Below are 20,080 nucleotides of genomic sequence, written 5' to 3'. Positions count from 1 at the left end.
AAAAAAAAAATTCAGCAGAAGGCATTTTTGCTAGGGCTGTTTTGAATTACACCTTCAGCGCAGGTAGGACTGGGTTCAGTGTAAATGTTTGTTTATCTCTATCTGCCCTGTTATTGACTGGCAGAGTCAGATGAGATGTGCTCCAGCTTCCAGTTCTGGCAGGCAACTCGTTCTGTCTACCCATGTAGTTGTTTGTTGTATCTGTTCTCTTATGGCAGGTTGTACCTGGAATGAACTCGTTACTATGAAATAATGTGCAATGACAGTAAAGGGTTAGCCTGTCCTACGAATGTCAGACACTTAACTATTCTGCGAATGAACATCTAATTTTTCCAAGCATTTTTTCGACGTCGCTCCTCTGATTTCCTCACGTCCTTGATCGAATCTCTGATGGGAGGCACTACGTGTAAACAGAAGATCGAGGAGGTTGCAAATAATAACAATTTGGCCCATTTTTCCACCTCCAGGCTTGACTGTGGGATGTTCGATGGTCATACTTTTCCATTCTCCAAAACACCGGTAGTTGAAGCTGAAGCTGAATTGAACTATTTGGGTCTCATTTGAAAACAACACCTTTCTCTTAAGCCGTTTCTGAGCCATTTGATGTTTACTTACAAACTGGTCAGGCAAACCTCCACATCTACCTTGTTCAACAACAGCAGTGTGTTCAATTTAGGGCCGAAATTATGGAATATTTTAGTAATCGAGTATTCTACTGAAAATTCCATCGATTAATCCGATAAAACATATTTTTTCAGGTGAAGAGCAAGTATAAATATGACGGAAAACACTCAGGTGACTTGAAGTTCCGCTCTGAGACCCCTAATTTGGCCAAATTTGAAAATTGTCCGATATGCATGTGTGATACATCATTGGAAAGCTTAAAATCTTAATTTTCTGGGGGAAGAAAAATTTTGAACAGGAAGGCATTTAAAAAAAAAAATAAAATAAACAAAAAAAATGTTTTTTAAACAGCAAAACTGCACACGAGAGCAGAATTACAGACGCCATGACTTTAACGGGATATTATCACGTACTTACCTTCTTTCGATCCAAAAACTCCAAGTAGCATGTATAACTTAGTGTCAAGGCACAGCTGTGAATGGCCACAGCTGGATTTTTGGGAATTTTATGGGTGAAATGTGGTAATATAACAAGGGTCGCGATGCAGAAATCGCAGACATCAAAGAGTGGTCGAGATGTTCTTTTTCATATATTTACCTTTTTAAACTTTTTTTTTTTTTTCAATTTTTCTTTGTTTGGATTGATTATCATCTAACATCTGAGAAAATGCGACAGTAACAAAAAAAAAAACAACAACAAAAAAAATACAATTAAGCGATAGTTATGAGGTAGACATCCGTGACTTTTTTACAGTCACCATTTTTTTCATTGTGACGTCATTTGTTTAAAAGTTTAAAATATGCGAGTGAATAATTTTTTAAAGTCATTTTTTAAAAAATGAAATATTAGACCTCAATTAATGATTCTGAGCTAAAAATGACGACATTTTGAATAATAAATATAATTAATTACCTTTGTGAAATGGCTGTAAACGGGGGTTTTCAGGGTAAAACGGACAAATTAAAAATCATTCGGGGGCTTAATGCGTCATGAATCTGCTATGGCAGAATATAGACATATTGTTATATCAAACACAACAGTTGTTTTGGATTAAAATACAGCAGTTTCTTTTAAAGAGGAGTGCAAGAGCAGAAACTGCTTTTTCAGGTCTTGTCTGTGTTTTCCGCCAAATATATGAGAAAACAAAACATTCCACCTAATATTGAACCATTTTGAGACAATCAATGTCTGTAGATGTACATTGTTGAAAACAGCCAACGATTACATCTCATATGTGACTAAAAAAAAAACCCAACAAACTCACTGCTTTCTCTCAAAATACTTAAGATCTTATAAAAAAAAAAAAAAAACCCCAAAACACCAGTGCTACTTGGTGTTTTATCCATCAATGACTACCGAACTAGAATTGACAGTTAGCTTTATTGTTTTCATTTTACACCCTAATTAATAGAAACCTATCCCACTGAAGGGCTAAATTAACATGAGCAAGGTACAGTAATGTCAATCTTATTTATTAGCGCTACTTTGTGTTTTATCTGTCAATGATGGCCGAGCTAAAATTGACAGCTTTTTAAAGTTTTTATTTTACACCCTCATCACTCTACATCTCTGTGTTTTTATAGATTAAATAAAGCCTGGATGAAAGACACGTGAGCCACTCATCGACAGTAGTCATAATTAATAGAAACGTAGCCTTCCGCAGGGCTAACGTAATGTTAGCAAGGAACAGTCACATTAATCTTATTTATTAGCGCTACGTTAACTTAATTTTACCTAGTCCCGACTCCCGAGTATCGCTCCTCCACTCTCGGAGTGAACGGGGTGCCATCGGTGCAGCAGGGGCTAGGCGGGTGGGTCGTGCGGTGGTCATGCGGCCCGGGTTTCGGGGGCGGTCATTGGTCGCAGGGCCCAGCTGAGGATACGGAAGTATCAGCGGGTAGCCGAGACGTGGCGGGGGTAGTGTTAAATAAAGCCTGTACGAAAGACACGTTAGCCAAGCATCAACCGTAGTCATAATTAATAGAAACCTAGCACTCCGCAGGGCTAATGTTACGTGAGCAAGGTACAGTAACGTTAATCTTATTTAATAGTGCTACATTAACTTCATTTTACCTTGTCCCGAGTGTAGCTCCTCCGCTCCTGGAGTAAACGGGGTGCCTTCAGTGGAGCTGCAGCATTGAAGACGTGCTGTAGTGTTATGCAAGCGCTCTTACATTAAATACATGAAACAGTGTTCGCCTTGGTCTCCAGCTTGAAATGTTCCGACACTTTTGATATTTTCTGGTTTTTCTTGGTGCATTTCTCTTTGCTTTCGTCGGCTTCTTTGTCGTTACCACAATATTCATGCGTGGTTGAAATCAAATATATCCACCGCCTCTCTATTCTTCCTGTACACACGTGAAGTCAGCGCGTTGTGCCGCATTAAATGTAGTCCAGGCAAAACGTCATGCTTAGAACTGGCAAAATTAAACGATTCCTCGAGGCGGAGGAAATTCCTCGATCAATTTTTTTAAATGGAGTTACCGTATTTTTCGGACTATTAGTCGCATTTTTTTTTCATAGTTTGGCTGTGGGTGCGACTTACTGTATACTCAGGAGCGACTTATGTATGAAATTGTTAACACATTATGATATCATTTCACATGTTATTTTGGTGTTTTGAACTGCACTGATGGTTTGGTAAACTTGTTAGCATGTTCTTTGTGCTATAGTTATCTGAATAACTTTTAATAACTATGGCCACGTTCGCGTTCTGCCTTTGGCAATGTGTGTTCAATTGTATTGTTGACTTTTTTATATTGAAATGCATGCTTTTCGTTTGTGGCGCTTTCACGCCCACGTGGGGGCGCACTCGCACTTGTTTACGCGAAGAAGAGCGCTCACATGCCAGAAGAAGACGGACAGCTACTGCAGCGTCTCTGAGCGAGTGGGCGAGAGAGAGAGAGAGAGAGAGAGAGAGAGAGAGAGTGAGAGAGGGAGTGGGAGAGAGAGAGAGAGAGAGAGAGAGAGAGAGAGAGAGAGAGAGAGACAGCTGCGAACCTACATTCATTGTTTATGCTTGTAAAATATCTCTACAGAGGCAACGCCTGTGTGTATCAGCTTTTCTGTTGTGTGTTTTCCACCCGCGATCGGACACTTAGAGCCAGTTGTGTGGTTGTTTGAACGATGTGCTAATGCTATCGAACGCATGCTAACCGTTTGGGTCATTGCTGTAATAGCACCTAATTATCATTTACTTACATTGATGTGAACCTGTTTGTTATCGAGGATGAAATTGATTCAGCAAATTATACGGACATCCAGCATTGTCATTTGGGAGTTTAGCTCGCTGTATAGCCAGGACTGAGCCGTAGTGTCATGGTGAGGACAGTATATTCGCATTTCGTTGTTCATGCACTGTACACTTTACACTTATTCAGCATGTTGTTCTCTATTGTATTTTTTATTAAATTGCCTTTCAAGATGACATATCTTTTCTATGTGTTGGATTTGATCAAGTAAATTTCCCCCAAAAATGCGACTTATACTCCGGTGCGACTTATATATGTTTTTTTTTTTCTCTTCATTGGGCATTTTATGGCTGGTGCGACTTATACTCAGTCGCGACTTTTAGTCCGAATCATACGGTACTCGTATTATTCGAGTAATCGTTTCAGCTCTAGTTCAATTGTTTTCTTGGTGACTGAAGTCCCAATTGCTTTCAGATCATTTACAAGTTCCTGTGATGTACTTCGTCGCACCCTTTATCTTCCTCATCATCCTCACTCCACGAGGTGAGACCTTGGCAATCGATGATCATTTTGTGTGTGCTTCACTTTGGAATAACGGTACCAATAGCTCTCACCTTCTCACCCAGCCTTTTGTTGATAGTTGTATAACCCATTACAAAAGTGTGCCCATCTACAATCTTTTCCTTGCCATCTTTTGTTAGCTATAAATTGTTTATTGTGTCTCATGGGGACCAAAATTCTGCTTGAGTTGTGGAGGATCAAATACTCATTGTTTTTACTCAATACACAAATTCAACAGGGAATCAAATACTAACAGCCCCACGGTAGATAGACATTGATTCCACTGAGACGTACACAGCTATTTGCGATGAAGTCAGTGTTTGTGTCCTTACATGCACCTGTAAGTGGACCCACACCAGTGTAACTGACACGGGCTATCAGTGTCCAGTATCACCGCCACCACACACACCTCACTCTCTCTCCTCATGCCCTCAGGCCCGCTACGTCTCCCCAGAGAGCCCACATTCATTATTTACTTGCAGGGCCCCTTCGGCCATCCAGGCCTGACTTCATTTCACCTCATTTGGTCGCTGTCCTTTGGCTGCGGGGACACATATATCATCTTAGATATACAATAGACGCTCGGGCTGCTGGAGCTTCTTTATATCAATTTCATATTTCCATGTGGGCCTTGATATGATGTGATTATATCGATGATATTGTTCTGGAGAAGGAAGGACAAAATGGAGTTGATTCTCAATAGACCAGGGTGACCAAACGTACTCTTTTTCCCGGACAAGTCCTACTTTCACGTTGTATCCTCGTCGTCCGGGCGGGTTTTATAAATTCATAAAAATGTCCGGTTTTTATGATTTTTCACGGGACCAAATTGAAGAGAATCCCTCCGGCCGCTGGGTGGCAGCAGTTGACATGGCTTCTACTAGAAGGGAGGGAAGGAGTAGTTCTTCTTGTTTTTGTTGGCAGTTTACCCCTATCATGAGGCATTACCGCCATCTACTGGGTTGACGATTTGGCCACAGCGCCTGCCCAGTTGTTAAGTTTTTTACAATAAATACGTATATAATGGCAACTGTAGACTTCTGTCGGAGCTTTGACTGTAAAATCCCGTTTGGTGTTGCGTCGTTACTCTGCCGATGATTGTAAACATATAGCAAAGTTTGATTTTTGCCTCAGCTAACTATCAGTAAGCTAAACCACGCTAGGCATTATGGGAAATGTAGTTTTGAATTTCAACGTTTGGAAACATGCTGGTTGAATAGTTTGTCAGTTTTTTTCGGTTATTGTTTGTGTGCAATCTAGAACATTGAATGAGAATATCAATTGTATGGGAATAACAATTTGTCAAGGACAATTGTCGCTGTAATAATTTATAAAAATGTTTACTTGGCACTTAGCCTACTCTGTGTATGTGTATTGACTGGACTACATTTCAATAGGTCTGCATTATATATATATATTTTTTTCAAAATGCATTTTTCCATCCAGAGTGAGGGGGCACACTTTAAATATATTAAAGTGATAAAGGCATCTTGAGTGAACTTCGAGTAAAATTCAAGTATCTTAAGGCCGGGCTGAGTGTCCTCTTTTTTGGAAATCAAAATATGGTCACCCTACAATTAGGCTCGAGCGTATAACGTGGCACTTGCGAGGTTTCCGCCGCTATCGCCATTGTGGAAGCGAGAAACATAAACTGAGGCATTTCAACACAGGTCGCTCTTTAAAAATGGTTGGAAATTATTGTGCGGTAAAGAATTGCAACAACCGATCGAATAGAAAGGAGAATGTACAGCTCGACGGAACACCATTGAGTTTCTTCCGGATCCCTACATGGAGAAAAGACGAGGGAAAGCTCATATCTGAACTTACCAAACGTCGAAGAATGGCATGGGTGGCCTCGATCAGAAGGAAGGGCATAACGTTTGATTCTCCAGTTACACACTGAGTTTGCTCTAAGCACTTCCACTCCGGTAAGTTAATTTCGTTTGTTTACGCAAATTTCAGTAACTTTACGCCCTAAGTCGGCCTGTTGTTAGCTATTGCTACAGCTAAACAACTAGCATGCATACATGTGCATTGTCTTCATAAGACATAATTCCTGTCGTTGCGAAATGAAAAAGCTTTAATATTTTGACGTGAGAGAGTGGCAAAGAATTTGTACACAGGCTACATTTTATGCAGCAAAAGATTTGTACATCCGTGGTCACAGACTAATGTAAACACATTGCCTACCTTTGCTAGAAAGATGGTGTTGCCGTTTGCTATGGTCATAAAGTGAAGATCCTGCACCCATCCGCAGCAAAACTGTTCGTAGCTTTGTAGCGATTTGTAGTTTCGGAATTGCTGATGAGTGTTGTAACATATCCCAAACACTAAATGCAGCATGATGTCCATTTCGCGTAGTGGTGGAAGCTTGTCGACATCTTTATTCCATTTGTGTTCGGCTTGCTCGTGATGGTCAACATTGTTCACATCCTTAAAATTGCTCACATATCTGTCCTTCGCCGTGGTAACAAGTTTGTCTCTGTTTCGAACTGGCAAGTTTTCCCTACATTTTTCCATCTTTGGCACTCGTAGTTGAATTGTATTTGCCGTTAAGTTTAAATGTCCCGTGATGCAGACGTGCTTCCGCAATGGCTGTGTTGTCGCAAATCTCGCACGATCCTGTGCTGCTGTGACGTAAACGCTCGAGCCTAATAGACTCTTAGATGACTTTTTAACAAATTTGGCACTGTAAGGGTCTGTTTGTTAAGTGGAATCAGCACATTCACCTCAATTAGTACTTTTTTAATTAATGAACAATTTGTTTAACAGCTGTTTGTCAATACTTCAGTCAGAAAGTCACTTGAAGTCTTGCGGACTTCCACATTGTTTGGGCCTGTTTTTTACGCTCCTTAATGAAAGCATTCATGCTCCTTTAAGCATTTTTAATACAGGAATCCACTTTGTGTGTGTGTGTGTGTGTGTGTGTGTATCAGACCAGAACACAATTTGACAGTTACTTAACTTATCCGAGCCTTCACCACAGCCTGCTCCTGTCAGCCTGCCAGCCAAATAGCTACTGTGGCCATGTAGTGTTACTGTATAATGTGACAGTATATACCCTAGCTGCTCTGTACACTCTTTCCAACACACACACTATGCTCGTATTGCCTCCCACACCTTTATCCGCTTGTTACTCTTGTTGACACGCGCCTTACGGCTACATAAACCATGTTCTTAAGAAATATGCTGTTTTTTTAATCTTTATCTTATAAATGGAATGGTCTGGACAGCAAACTAAATGAAGTAGTTAAAATTTTTAAAGCAAGCAATTTCAACAAATAGGCAGTCGATAAGCCCCGACAACTATACTGTAACTGAGCACTAGAGGCAGCAACACGATTACAAGATTAGGCAGGTGAACAAGATATTGACCAATTAAAAACCACCACACTCGTGTGCAGTAGGTGGCGGTATGCACCTGATAGTTGCTTGCAGTCCACCATTAAGCTAAGTTAATATTCTGTTTACAGTGCAGTCAATTTTATTGCTTGATTTTTTCCATTCATAAAACTGAGCAGTCAATTAATTTTCTGGTTCTTTCTTTGACTATTGACTCAGATCTCTGCAGGTGTGTATGTATGTATATATACTGTATATTCAGGTAGTCTCCGGGTTAGCAAAGAGTTCCATTACCACGCTGGTGACATAACCCAAATTTCCGCGTAAGTCGTAATTGACCCTTTAAGTCCCCTTATTATATCCCCTAATTCTCAAAATAACTATCCAAAAACATGTATTATATTGTACGTCCTTGTACTCTCCTCGGCAAGTCCTAGCTAGACAGCGAGCTAGGCTGTAATCTGTGTGACTTCTTTGTGGGAGTAAATGGGCCCTTCCGTGTGTGCACATGCGCACTCTTCTTCGTGTGTGCATACATATTATTCTCCGTGTGTACTTGAGCGCTTACTCGTGTGAGCAGTACTTCCTGGGCCAAAATATAAGCATGCATCACAAAGCAAAGGTCAACATTAATATGTGTAACAGTACTTGTATTTGTATTGAACCGTTTTGGTACGTGGTGCTCAGTTCGGAACGGTGGCGTACCGAACGAGTTTCTGACGTAATGTAACCCTTACTTTTCGAGGCTGTTAGTTGATCGGGTTACAGTTTCTTTGTGTAGATTATATTTACTCAGTCTTCTCTACTATAATGAGGACCAACACGGTACGACAGTATAACCCAGAAACGTCAACGGCGCGACAACGTGGCCGCCGCGAGAAGACAGTGAAACGCGGGCGCTAAAGTCAATCAGTCAATGCACACCAGTCGCAGTGCGGCCGCGTGTTACACGCGTCCCAGAAGCATCCCAGAAGCATCCCAGAAGCGGCTCAACACGACGCACGTGAAAAGAACGGCAGAGTTTATTATTTAACGTGGGACGCGACCCTCCTGCGTCAATATTACTACCTGTAGCTAGGATCGGGCAGACCGGAAGTCACTCATGTAAAAATACGGTGGATCCGGTCGATTTTCAAACTAATTTGCAATCGTAACCCACTTTTTGAGTCCATCAGATCTCTGGAGTGGTAGATCGGGGCACAGTTGACTTGTCTTTGTTGATTTACTGCTGTCTTCTCTGCTATAATAATAACCAAAACGGCCCCGTGTTCAATACAAAACCCTCCTACCACAACAAAACAAGTAGGAAATAATATTCACATAGGAACTAAAGTTATACAACATAAAATATACAATATAAATGAATACTACATCACATTTCTAACATAGAAACACATAACAAAATAAATAATTGCCCATTCAAATAAAAAAAATTGAAATGAGCTAAAACACCTGTAGTTAAATAATAAGAATAATACACAGATCCTGCTTACACAATTAAATTCATTAATTTCTGTGTGGCGCTTTTACTTGAGAAAATCCACCAATAAAGCTTTTGAAAACCGTTCATAAGAAAAAAAAAAGATTCATTGAGGCATTTCATTTGTAAAATACATGTTACATACATTGCTTTTCGCTTAAGCAAAGGACTTCTTCTTTCTGACCAATACGCCGGGTCTGAAAGGCAAATTGTTGTTGGATTATCTTTAAATACCCGCTACTTTTTGAGCAAAGTTCTAGCTTTGTATAGGCTAATGTTCCTATTGTTGAAAGCACAAAGGTGTGTAATAAACAACTAGCACATTTATATTTTGCATTTTGTTTTCTTACTGTACGGAAAATGAACCGAACCGTGACCTCAAAACCGAGGAATGTACCGAACCTACGTACCGAACGAGATTTTTCTGTACCGTTACACCTCTAATATATATATATGATACTGTAGGTCAGAGGTTGCGCTAGACTTTTTCGTTGTCTGTCATTTTGACTGACAGTGTCATAAAAATCCGGTCATAATCTATTTTTACCCGTCACTTACATTTTTAAAATGATAATAATGACATATTCAATATTATTTAGTTTTCATTCATTTTTAATTAATTTTCTGTCCGAACAAGCTTAACAAGAGGCAAACAGACAGCGGAGTGCACCAATCAGCGACGGGCAGTTGTGCCGTTAGCAAAGCGACGAGGGCAGTACAAGGGACTTGCGCGCGGAAGTAAACATACGAGGAGAACGGAGTTTATTCAACATGGCTAGCGCGAGACAGACTGTTGTCAATGACTCGTGTCGATGTGTTTTAGCTCATTTAAAACTGAATTTACCGCGGATTGGAACATATTCTCGGCTTTCCCGTTTGCCATCCCTGTTGTTGTAGAGACGACTTTCGGCGCGCAAGAGTGACATTGCTTGTGAAGAACACGTCACGCAAATAAACAAATCTGATATGTCGATTGATTTTGTACCTACTCGAGAGGCTGTGTCCCAGACTTTTCTCTCAGTGTTTGAAAAATACAGGGAGAACAGTCTGGCCGTGCCAGACAAACACTCAGTTGCCTTGACATTTTTCCTAGTAAGGCCAACGACGTCATGCATCAAGAGAGACAATAGCTAATTAATATGCTCATTCGCCACCCTGTGGTCTGGGGTGTGAAATGCAACCTGTCAAAATGACGGATGGACTTCAGTTTTTTCCGTCACCGTTTTAAAAAACCGGTCAACGACGGAAAATATTCGGTTAACGCGACCCCTGCTGTAGGTACAATAAGGTACTGTTTAAACAAATAAAAAAAAAAAAAAAAAAAAATGACTGGAGGGACACTAAATGGTGGACGAGACTCCGGCGTCGTGAAGTCGAAATCATGTAAGTCGGGTATGTCATAAAATCGGGACTGCCTCTGTTTAAATATTTTATTATTTAAAATTTAAAACTATTTAAAATTTTTCATTTTTTTTTTATTGTGTATAGTAGAGGTCGACCAATACAAGGACTTTTTTCCAACATAAAACTCTAACCTATTAAAACAAACAAACAAACAAACAACAGACAAAATACAAAAAAGGACATTAGCTTTTTGCATCGGGAGAAAATACTTTACTTATAAATTTTAAAGCAAGTACTTTTGTCCAAGGGCTGCAGCTATCAATTATTTTAGTAGTCAATTAATCAATGAACTAGCTAGTTCGAATAATCGGGTAATCAGATTAGGAACATAAAAATAAAAAAAGTAAGATACCTGAGCTGAGCCTCAAATGGTATAAAAAATAAATAAATAAATACATTTTAAAAAATTATATATGAGGATCTATGTACAACAAAACAATTGCCTAACTTACATAGCAAAAGTCTGCTAGCTTAAATGCTATAAAATGCTAATGTTTTTTTACAATCGTCTTAACAAATGGTTCAAACACATATTCCCACAAAAAACGGCTAAATATACCTATAAACTAAATTATGAATACATTTAAAAAACATTAGCTCAAACAAAAACTTAGCTTATGTTAGTCTTAACAGGGAGCAGCTGAATTCAGCCATGTGAAATGAGTCATGTCATATTCAGCATTGCACTAGAAGGCAGAGTATCCACGCAAATCAATAAAACTAAATGCAAACACTTTCAAAAGAAACCATTACACACCAGTTTAATGAAACAAATACTCGTAGCAGCAAAATTTAATTTGAATCTTTTTTCTCATCGAATTACTCGAGTTAATCGATTAATCGTTGCAGCATTATTTTGTACTTTTAGTGTAATTTTTTTCTTAGATATTTGTACTTTTAGTTGAGTATTTTTTTGCACCTGTATCTGTACTGTTACTTGAGTAAAAAAAAAAAAAAAAAAAAAAAAGAGTACTGTACTTCATCCACTCCTGCCTTTGTCAAAACCAAGGAAAATAAAAACAACAACTCAAACATTTAAATTATGCATTTTCTTAAAATGATTTAGTAGTTAGCACAGTGGCAGGTGTATCCTTTTATTAACCAATCATTGTGGATGAAAATCATATATATATATATATATATATATATATTTTTTTTTTAATCTGCCAAAACGAAACGAAGACTCCAACTTTTTAATGCAACTGAGTCTAAACTAGGGGATGCCGGAAGTAGGTTTAATCTACCTAATGGTCCTAATTAGGAATACAGGGGAAAAGACAAAAGGAAAATGAAGTTTTAAATGTCATTAAGTGTGAGCGTTCACTGTCCAAATGGGACCTACTTGTCTTCTGAAGTATAAAGATAATGGCCTATAGTTCAAGCGACACTTGAGGGAGATGAAACATGACAGGAGCAGCCAGTTGAATGTGTTCTCTTCAACCCTCCTTTTACAGGCTTATAATAACCACTGAAGCCTTGCAAAGGGCTTTGGAGTACACTGGAACCGAAAGCCGTAAATCACAATGATAGATGAAGTGACAGCTGTCAATCCTAAGATATTTGGTCAGCACCTTCAAAGGATGTTGATCTCATCTATCTTTCTATCTGCCTTCAGGGCTGGCAGGATGTGCAACGTGATGCCTTGGTGTGGACTGCAAAACCTGATGTCCGTCCTACTGCTGCTTCAAACTGTCAGTCAGGGTGAGTTCAATCCAACTTCACTGAATTTGAACCTTTGTCACTTCGTTTTGAACATATTGTAGTTGTGAGTTACCACATATCATGAAACTTCAAAAAAGGGTAGGATTTTTTGTCTTATTTTATAGTTGTCTGGATGTATGCACACAGCATGCTGTACGCTCACTGGCCACTTTATTAGGCATACCTGTTCACAAGCTCGATAACGCAAATTTCGAATCAGCCAATTACATGGCAGAAACTGTGCATTTAGGCACGTAGACATGGTCAAGGCGGTTTGCTGCTGTTCAAATCGAGCTTCAAAATGCAGAAGAAAGGCGACTGAAGGGACTGTAGCATGGTTGTTGGCACCATACGTGTTGGTGTGAGTATTTCAGAAACTGCTGATCAACTGGGATTCTCACACTCAGCCATTTCTAGGGTATACTGAGAATGGTCAGAAAAAGAGAAAACATCCATTGGGCGGTAGTTCTATCGGCAAAAACACTTTGTTGATGCCAGAGGTCAGAGGAGAATGGCCAGACTGGTTCAAGCTGATAGATAGGCAACAGTAATGCAAATAACCACCCCTTCCAACTGAGGTATGCAGAAGAGCATCTCTGAATACCACGGGCGTCACTAGATTGAATGCAATACTGGGGCACAGCAGGGCACTGGCGAGTGAGCAATTATTTTTTTTTTTTAAGGACTTATCTATAACAAGAAACTGCAATTTCTGGAGAAATTACTCTGGGTCTTTGCTCTGTGGTGATACAGATCTTAACCCCGTCCAGTTTGGCTTGGGGACATTTCGGGGACAATAGCAGGTCACATGCTGTTGATTTGGGGACATTTTTTTTTGCCATTGAAAATGAATGGGAAAGCATTTGGACGTCCATGGACGTCAATGGCAGCACCCTCCATAAGCGTCAATGGAATCGGGGACATTAGTGGGACACGTAGTATTGATATCTGGTCATTTCCTGTTGATCCGGGGAATTTTTTTTTTTTTTGCCTTTGAAAATGAATGGGGAAAATTTTGGACGTCCATGGATGTCAATGGCATCAACTCACAGAATCCAAGTACATAAGCATCAATAGATTTGACATACATGGCCGTCAATGGCAACAATGCAATGTAAATTCTATTGGAAATCCCACTGAAAGCGAATGGGACATTTCCCATTAAAAATGAATAGGCAAGTTTTTGGCAAATTTCCGGGGAACCATAAATTTGATTAAAATTCTGCATAGAACTTTTATGCCCCTCACCGTCCCGGAACCTCTTATGCCCAAATTGTGTGATTTGGTCAAAAATTGAAGGAGTAGATACATTTTGAAAAATTTTTTAGTTTCCCATTAAAAATGAATGGGCAAGTTTTTGTCAAATTTTTGGGAAACCGTACATTTTTTCCCAACAAATTTCTCTGTGACTTCTATGCCCCTCGCCATCCTGGAAATTTGGATGCCAAAATTGTGTGTTTTGGTCAAAAATTGATGTAGTGGATACATTTTGAAACTTTTCTTTGTTTCCCATTAAAAATGAATGGGCAAGTTTTTGTCAAATTTCCGCGAAACCGTACATTTTTTCTAAAACATTCTCTCTGTGACTTCTATGCCACTCGCCGTTCCGGAATTTTTTAATGCCCAAATTGTGTGTTTTGGTAAAAAATTGAAGGAGTAGATAAAATTTTTAAATGTTCTTTTTTTCTCATTAAAATGAATGGGCAAGTTTTTGTCAAATTTCCGGGGAACCGTAAATTTTTTCCAAATTCTGTATACATCTGTTATGCCCCTCACTGTCCCGGAATTTTTTATATCTAAATAATGTAATTTGGTCAAAAACTGTTGGACTAGAGACATTTTGAAAATGGTTTTTTTTTTCAGAAAATTGCCGTTTGCGGTGCAACGGAAAATTTTTCGGAGCCGTTTGAAAAATTCCCTGCATTGCGCAAAAATTCCGGACGTGTTCATACTTGAACAGCGCCGATCGGTCAAGCGGTTTGGGCTGCACGGCGCACCGTAGATATCCCATTCAAAAAAAAACCAAAACAGAATAATACTATCTGGGTCTTTGAGAAAAGTCAAGAAATAGGGCTTTATACTAAATCTAATTGAACCAAAATACAACTGTTTTTAAAAAAGTGACATTTTTTTAATGTTTTGCAGCTAAACAAAGTGACTTTTTTTTTTTAAGTTTTGAAGCCATCAGTATTCACATTCAAACATAGTATATAGCAAGGGCGTAGGTTTTGTCTCAACATTGGTAGGGACAATATAACAGCATAACCTGCATGTACACTTTTTGCTGGGGATGGGATATTAATAAGACCCAACAGATTGGGTGAACGAGGGTCAGGGCTACATTTCGCACAAATATGAACCTAATTAATTGATGCAATGAATCAAAGGCGCCCATTACATAGATCACGATCGACCAGTCGATCGCAACGGTAGTGTGGGTAGCTCGCGGCACCCCCCGTCCCCCAAAAAACATTTTTTTAAATGTACATAGTTAATTATGATTGTGTTGTGTGAGCAACATATGAGGTTATGCAGCACACCTCCCTTTCTAAACAGCTTTTTGCTCATGTTCTATAGTTTCCAGCAGAGTTTACTACATTTAGTAGAAAACACAAACAGAAGGACACTTCTCTCTAAGCAGCTTCCTACTCGGATTTTGCAGGTTAGCAAGTCCACATAGTTTAATGTTATGCTAACTAATGCTGGTCAACCTTTAAGTAGCAAAATTAGTGTTTTTCTCACCTCCACAACATTGGCGTATTTTTAAATTACTAACAGTGGCTGCTGCTGGCCGAAAAAAACTTCTAACATCCCTTTCTTCGAAAGGGGCAGAGGCAGCAGCATGTTGTAGACATGTATTTCTGTCGGGGCTGTGTGTGTGAGTCGGGGGTGGGTCAAGTCATCAGCCTATCAAATGTGCGTTTGAAGGGGAAAAAAATGGACCGGCACATTCAGCAAGTGAAATGGGGTAAATGTAAGTTTGAACATAATTAAAATAATTCACTAAATAATGGCAGGGTCAGTTCGGTCCTTACAACATATGGAAACACAGTCTAAAAAGCCTATATAACTAAACTCATTATATAATGCATATAAGGTTGTTTAAAAGTTGGTGGGGACAATTTGAGCATCCTGAAAAGTTGCTAGTGTTATGTCCCTACCGTCCCTATGCAAACCTACGCTCTTAGTATATAGTATAGTATAGTCAGTTCAACTCCGCTCATGCTCATCATGTCAGGGCTGGACTCAAGGCAGGATTCAAATGCAGAGTTTTCTTGGTTTACAAAAATGATTTATTTAACAATGTCTCTCTCAAGGTAAAACAAACAAGGCAGGTTGTTCAACAAAAAAATCACTCCACCAAGGAAGGCAAAAACACATCAAAAACACAAAGTAGCAAACAAACTCAAATATGCTTACGATGGATTCAGATTCAGATAGCACAACAAAAGGTCACCCCACTGTGGAAGGCAAAAATATTATCAGAAACACAAAGTAGCAAACAAACTCAAAAAGCTTACAAAAAAATTCATGATCAGAATTTCTCCTATGGCTGTGGACAAACGTGGGCTTGGATGACACGACGGCAGATGATGACACTCTGATCTTTCAGCTTGATTGCTGGAATCACGCCAGCCGAACCGCGCTAGTGCAATTCCAATTACCTGGGCCGGCAGAACTGCAACAACCCGGCCAAAAGGCCACACTCCGTGCGTTCACCTTAGTTTTAACCTCTTGTACTGACTCCACTTTAAAAGTTGGAAAAAGGCATTGAAACACAAGTTGACAATTTATTCCAAGTTCACAGCAATCAAACAGGAAGGCAAAACCGCAAATAGACCCAGGCGAGGAGGAATGCTGGCTCCAGGGTCACCATAGCACAAGTCAACGAAAGATTCCCAAGAAAAATTACAACAGTTAGTGATGGATTCAGTCTTTTAAAGGCTCTGGTGAGGCGGGCTGTGGTCCGGAAGAAGGGTATGTTTGGGCGTTGTTTAGGTATATTGTCCGTTGTGGATTGTAAAGGAGAATTTGGGCATTACTGTTGTCAGGGCAGTGAGAGTTGAGGATTTTGCCATCCTCAGCGCCACGTGAGTGTTGACTCTTATCTTCTCAGTCAAGGGTTCTTCTTGTTGTCAGGCATTCCTTGCGGCAAAACAGGATCTCTCGCCATTTGTTCTGGACTGTCCAGAAGAGCTGATTGCGGGATTTGGTGGTAAAGACGTGGGCTTGTAGATGTCTTGCCTGTCACCTGCCTGTCGGCCTCAATCTTGCTCAGTCGGCTACATGAAGTGTGTCGTGCTTTCGTGGTCAGAAGGCGTCCTGTACCTGTTCTGCCCTTATCTGCCCGTCGTCTTGACGCTGCAAATTCTAATCATTCCTAGTCCAACTATTCATAGTATCAAATACAGTATATTCTCCTTGTTTTTCTTAAACTATAATAACAATGCTATTTATTTTTAAATTGGGTGTTTTAGAGTAATACAAACAGTAAATATATGAAAAGATACTATTCCCTTCAGGGAATAATAAAACTGGTTTATGTTGCCTAGGTGGGTTACCTAGCTTACCTCTCACATTCTTTCTTGCTGATTAATCCTTGCTCTGAGCAAATAACTTTCTAATATCCATTTGAAGAGTATGCTGTTTTAGTCAAATAGAAATAAAAAAAATAATACATGTTGTTACAGATTAAAGGGACTGCAGTAACTAATAAAATACTAAAAATTATGAGGAGCACACATGCAACATTGTTAGACATTATATCCCAAAGATAGTTAATTAATTCATATAGATTGATTCTATTCATTTTGGCCATATAAACATACAGTATAACAATAAAGAGCATCCCTATTGATACAGTTCAAATACCACATATCATATTAACACAGTATTAGACAATACTATTGAGTGAGAGCCTCTATCTCAAATCGCATTTATTGTGCTTGTATTCATAATCAGTTTGCTAAAAGACGGCAGCAAATTTGCTACTTCAATTTGCGAACTGACTAGTTTCCCGAAATTAACTGCCCGATACGTAAAGAGTACAGTTGAACCATTAAAAATTCACAATTCATGGGAATTGGCGACCAAACAAACATCAACACGGCGGTTAAAATTAACAACAAGGATGGACAGTTTATTTGGCACGCATATGTAAAGCAGGTAGGAAGATGTAATTTTCACCATCGACTGTATGATTGGCACACGCACTGCATTCACGTCTTGTGGGAGTCATCGAAAAAAATAATTCTCTATTACATGGTTTCTATAAAATGCGCCAGACAGTCACTCAACCTGCATGTATCGTTGGAGCTTTAAAACAGGCAACTCTTTTTTTGTAGCAACCATGCTTTTATCCTTCATTACGACTTTACAACACATCAGAACGATTTTCTAACTTGGGAACTCAGATTTCCCGACATAAATAACACTGCATATCTCCCGAAGGTGCTTTGCGGAAGTGTCAACTAATATGCCTATCACTGCTAAAGTTCCGTGCATAAATTACCATATTAAGGAGGCATGTGCCGATTGTGTATATGTAGTGATTAGAGTAATATGACCATATTAAATAGGCGTATTCTGTAGATTATGCTATGTAGACCTAAAACTCCAAAGTATTTATTTATCTATTTTTTACCTCTGACCTCTGGGATCAGCAAGGCATTTCTCCCACAGAAATAGCGCCCACTGGATGTTTTCTCCTTTTTTTGGACCATTCTGTCAAAACCTAACTGCTTTGAATCCCAGTAGAGCAATTTGTCAGTTTCTGAAATACTCAAACCAGCACATCTAGTACCAACAGCCATGCCACGTTCAAAGTCACTTACTATAATTTTCGGACTATAAACCGCTACTTTTTTCCTATATTTTGAATCATGCGGTTTATAGTCCAGTGCGGTTCATTTGTTGATTTATTTGGGTTAATAGGTAACACTTTATTTGAGAGCGGCGTCATAAGACTGTCATAAGACCGTCATAACTATGACATGACTACTATTGGATATCAGCGCCGCATTTGACACGGTTGATCACAACATACTACTCAGCAGATTGGAACAGTGGGTAGGGCTTACTGACACTATTCTTCAGTGGTTCACATCCTATTTACATGATAGGGATTTCTTTGTGTCAATTGGAAACTATCAGTCAGAACGAACCAAATTCACGTGTGGAGTCCCTCAAGGGTCAATTCTTGGACCACTCTTATTTAACATCTATATGCTTCCGTTAGCTCAGATAATGGAACAGTATGACATCTCCTATCACGCCTATGCAGATGACACACAACTGTACATTTCTGTGTCCCCACATGATTATAGTCCCTTAGTCTCCCTGAGTAAATGCATTCATCAAATCAATGAATGGATGTGCCAGAATTTTCTCCAGTTAAATGTGGAGAAGACAGAGGTGATCATTTTTGGGCCAAAAAAGGAAAGGTCAAAGATAAGCAGCCAACTTAGCACAATGTCACTTACAGCTACAAATCAAGTCAGAAACCTTGGCGTAATTATTGACTCAGACCTAAAATTTGATAGCCATCTAAAGTCCGTCACTAAATCCGCTTATTACCACCTAAAGAATATAACCAGAATTAAGGGGCTTCTGACTCAACAAGACATGGAAAAACTTATGCATGCATTCATTTTCAGCAGATTGGACTACTGCAACGGTATATTTACAGGTCTTGATAAAAAATCAGTCAGGAAGCTGCAGCTAGTACAGAATGCTGCAGCCAGAGTCCTCACAAATACAAGGAAGCTGGACCACATTACACCGGTTTTGAAATCGCTACACTGGCTTCCAGTGAGTCAAAGGATAGACTATAAAATACTACTGCTCGTCTACAAAACACTTAATGGCCTTGGACCAAAATACATGCTTGACTTGCTAGATTCCTATGAGACATCTAGACCCCCAAGGTCGTCTGGAACGGGTCTTCTGCATGTTCCAAGAACAAGAACCAAGCAGGGTGAGGCAGCATTTAGTTATTATGCTCCTCACCTCTGGAACAAGTTACCCGAACGTCTGAAGTATGCTCAAACTGTTAGCTCCTTTAAATCAGGGCTAAAAACGCTTTTGTTTAGCACTGCATATCCATAACTGTCTATATATTTCAATCTACCTGCCTTCTATACCTCTTGTGCTTATCTCCATTGCTGATTTCAATGATTATTATTAGTAGTAGTTTTTGCTTTATTTTTATTTTTGTTTTATTTTTATTTATTTATTTTTATTCTGTGATTAAATGCGATCTTTTGTCTTGGTTTTTACGTTGTATTGATTTAAATGTGATTTTTATGGTCTTCATGTGATGTAAAGCACTTTGAATTGCCTTGTGTTGAATTGTGTTATATAAATAAATTTGCCTTGCCTTGCCATGACACTATCATGGGCATTACTGAATGCTTATGTCATTAAGTGCCATCTGGCAAATTGTGTAACTAACTTAATGCCCAGCTTGGATCTTTTACATCCATTCAAAAGTGAAATTATTTGCCAGATAAAACGAAATGACATTTGTTATAAGCACTCAATAATGCTCAGAACAGTGTCATGTCATAATTATGATTGTCTAATGACAGCTTTGTGTCGCCACTGTCAAATAAAGTGTTACCAAATACAATAAATAGCAATTAATGAAACAACTGGAACATAACTGAAGAAATAAATGAGCACAGAACATGATTTTTGTTTACATCTGTAGCACTGCAATGCATGCTAGGAGGCATGATGGACAACAACATTGTTGACAGCAGGCAGCAGCAGAGAT

General features: G+C 39.2%; 1 protein-coding gene across 1 annotated transcript in view; it reads left to right on the top strand.

The window, feature by feature from the left end:
- ncanb (neurocan b) overlaps positions 1-20,080 on the top strand; it is a 401,378-nt gene that overhangs the window by 105,086 nt on the left and 276,212 nt on the right. The window contains exon 3 of the mRNA XM_057841507.1: positions 12,218-12,303. Coding sequence (XP_057697490.1) covers positions 12,228-12,303 — 76 coding nt within the window. The 5' untranslated portion in view covers positions 12,218-12,227. The remainder of the gene's footprint in view (positions 1-12,217; positions 12,304-20,080) is intronic.

Source organism: Corythoichthys intestinalis, chromosome 7 (genome assembly GCF_030265065.1).
Source record: "Corythoichthys intestinalis isolate RoL2023-P3 chromosome 7, ASM3026506v1, whole genome shotgun sequence".
In the NCBI taxonomy this organism is placed as follows: domain Eukaryota; kingdom Metazoa; phylum Chordata; class Actinopteri; order Syngnathiformes; family Syngnathidae; genus Corythoichthys; species Corythoichthys intestinalis.
The sequence above is the reverse complement of the archived record's forward strand: the minus strand, read 5'-3'. Positions and strand labels throughout refer to the sequence as shown.